Source organism: Terrapene carolina, unplaced genomic scaffold, assembly GCF_002925995.2.
Source record: "Terrapene carolina triunguis isolate 2854851 unplaced genomic scaffold, T_m_triunguis-2.0 Scaffold139, whole genome shotgun sequence".
Classification (NCBI taxonomy): domain Eukaryota; kingdom Metazoa; phylum Chordata; order Testudines; family Emydidae; genus Terrapene; species Terrapene triunguis.
Genome location: NW_020664490.1, coordinates 3,938,716 through 3,941,609, shown reverse-complemented (window position 1 = coordinate 3,941,609; position 2,894 = coordinate 3,938,716). Strand labels below are relative to the sequence as shown.

The 2,894-nt window shown below is 47.4% G+C and overlaps 1 protein-coding gene across 1 annotated transcript; it reads left to right on the top strand.

Moving 5' to 3' along the window:
• Positions 1 to 596: 596 nt before the first annotated feature.
• On the top strand, positions 597 to 2,553 carry LOC112116917 (G-protein coupled receptor 12). Its single transcript, XM_024214668.1, has 2 exons — positions 597 to 791; positions 1,534 to 2,553. The coding sequence occupies exons 1-2, from the start codon at positions 597 to 599 to the stop codon at positions 2,551 to 2,553; spliced, it is 1,215 nt and encodes a 404-aa protein (XP_024070436.1).
• Positions 2,554 to 2,894: the final 341 nt, after the last annotated feature.

Sequence of the window (2,894 nt, the reverse complement as noted above, 5' to 3'; positions counted from 1 at the left end):
GGCTGTAGCTGGGGTGGGGGTGCTCAGGGAGGCCGGAGGCGGGAGGCTGTAGCTGGGGTGGGAGTGCTCAGGGACGGGGGGCTGTAGATGGGGATGCTCAGGGAGGCGGGGGCTGTAGCTGGGGTGGGGGTGCTCAGGGAGGCGAGGGGGGCTGTAGCTGGGGGATGCTCAGAGAAGCGGGAGGCTCAGGGGGTTGGCTGTAACTGGGGTGGGAGAACAGGGAGGCGGGGGCTGTAGCGGGGATGCTCAGAGCGGGGGGAGGGGGACTCGGAGCGGAGCACCCGGCGCTCGTGCCTCGCGAGGCGCGCAGACATCCCCTCCTTACAGCCCTCCCCCCAGAAGGTCGTCTGGGGGCAGGGACTGGTGCTTCTGCGCCTGCGCACCAGAGAGCAGCAGGTGTCTCCCTGTCAGCGCGTGCCTCAGCTCCTCCCCACCAACTTGGGTCCGTGCGCGCGCCGCTCACGCGACCCCTTTCCTCTGCTGCCCACGTGCCTTCGGCTTCTCTTCCTGCGGACTGGCAGCGCCGCACGGCGCGCGCCCCCGCCTCTGTTCCCCTGTTGTGCGCGCGTGCCTGCGCCTCTCTCTGCCTCAGCCCCATGCGCCAGGCACCGCGTCCAGGGGCCAGCGCAGAGGGGATTGCACCTGCGCTCCCTACTGCACAGCCAGGAGCTGGTACTGCCGCCCCCTCCCCGTGTCTGTGCAGTGCAAACAATGAGCCTGCCGGGAGCAGCCTGCCCTGCTGCATAGAAAGGACCTGGAGACCCTCCTCCTCCAGCAAGGGAGAAGCCAAGGTGACCACCATAGAGGGCTAGACCCGCTGTCTGTCTGTCACTGTCTGTTTCCATCCGTCTGTATGAGATTGTGTTACCCTCGCACAGATGCTTGCATGGCATTGCTCTGTCTCCCCCACCTCATCACCTCCATTGCTATTAATTCAGGACCAAGGATGCTCTGCAGGGTAAATATCCCCCAGCCCGAATTTCCAACTGAGGTAGATAGGACGGTGGCCCCCGGGGTTAAAATAATTTTGCTGTATTGTCTGCTCTAGGTTTGAATCATGAGCATTCTTAACAAAATGGTTAAAAACCCTGATGTTTAACTGCAAACCCAGCTGGTGACTTGTGATTTTATTTCATGCATCATGCAACAATTGCTCTTTTTCTGTATTTAAACTCATGTGCGGTGGGTTTTGTTTATCTTGTTAAACCAAAAGACCTTTCAAACAGTTCTCGCTATGTTAACGGGTTTTTATTTCTTTAGTTCAGTACTATGTGTCCATACCACATTTCACTTGTTTTCCTCTTCCATTTAATGAAGAAAATCTCTCTAATTACTTCATGTCCTGTTTTTTTGTTTTCTTTAAATAATTTTAGGCAATTTTAAATTAAGTATTTTTCTTCACCATTTGTACTGTCACGTTTATGTAACATGTGCCTGCCTGCATATGAGATTCATAGAAATAGCTAAGGTATTGCATGTTCTTGAATTCACTAGTACTGTATCTGAACATTAAAAAATGTCTTTTCATTGAAGAAGACAGGGGTTAAAATGAATGAAGATCTGAAGGTTAATTTAAGCTGGCTGCCTCAAGATCACTTAGAAGCCAGCTCTCCAGAGAATATCTCAACTGCAGTCTCCTCCCTGATTCCTGTCGTAGACCCAGAACCAGAGCTCATAGTAAACCCCTGGGACATTGTTTTGTGTACTTCAGGAACCCTTATCTCCTGTGAAAATGCCATTGTGGTCCTTATCATTTTCCAAAATCCTAATCTTCGTGCCCCCATGTTCCTTCTGATAGGCAGCCTGGCACTTGCAGACCTCTTAGCAGGAATTGGATTGATCATCAATTTTATTTTTGCCTATCTTCTACAATCAGAAGCTACAAAACTGGTCACTATTGGACTGATTGTTGCCTCTTTCTCTGCATCTGTCTGCAGCTTGCTGGCTATTACTGTTGATCGTTACCTCTCATTGTATTATGCTTTGACTTATAATTCAGAAAGGACTGTCACTTTTACTTATATCATGCTTATTTTGCTCTGGGGAGCATCTATCTGTATTGGACTGCTGCCTATAATGGGCTGGAACTGCCTCAAAGATGAATCCACCTGCAGTGTTATCAGACCGCTCACTAAAAATAATGCAGCTATCCTTTCAGTCTCTTTCTTGCTCATGTTTGCTCTCATGCTGCAGCTCTACATTCAAATTTGTAAAATTGTGATGCGCCATGCCCATCAGATTGCCTTGCAACACCATTTCCTGGCCACATCCCATTATGTGACCACCCGAAAAGGAGTGTCTACTTTGGCCATTATTTTGGGAACCTTTGCTGCTTGTTGGATGCCTTTTACACTCTATTCTTTAATAGCAGATTACACGTATCCTTCAATATATACCTATGCCACTCTCCTGCCAGCCACCTACAATTCCATCATCAATCCTGTAATATATGCTTTTAGAAACCAGGAAATACAAAAAGCATTTTGGCTCATCTGCTGTGGCTGTATCCCTTCTAGCCTGTCTCAAAGAGCAAGATCACCTAGTGATGTTTGATTAACAGCTATGAGGACTTTATTTAGCATTTTGTTTTTCAGAAATTCCTGCAACAATCTTTGGTTAGATATATTCCTTAGATTGTACATATCTAATTCATATTCAAGCCACAGGATGCACTGACCCTTTTGTAAAGAGAAACCCCATTAACCGAAATGAACTCAGTGGTTTAAGGAAGATTTCCAAAATCAAAATGATTAGTGTTCTTTCAAATTATATTGTTGCTCAGGTTCTATGAATAGACTAAACCGGTCATTCACATTCACTATGATTCTAAGTTAACTTTATTAATTAAAAAAGGTAGACTGATGAATTGTAGCCTTTTTAAAATAGTTTATGTG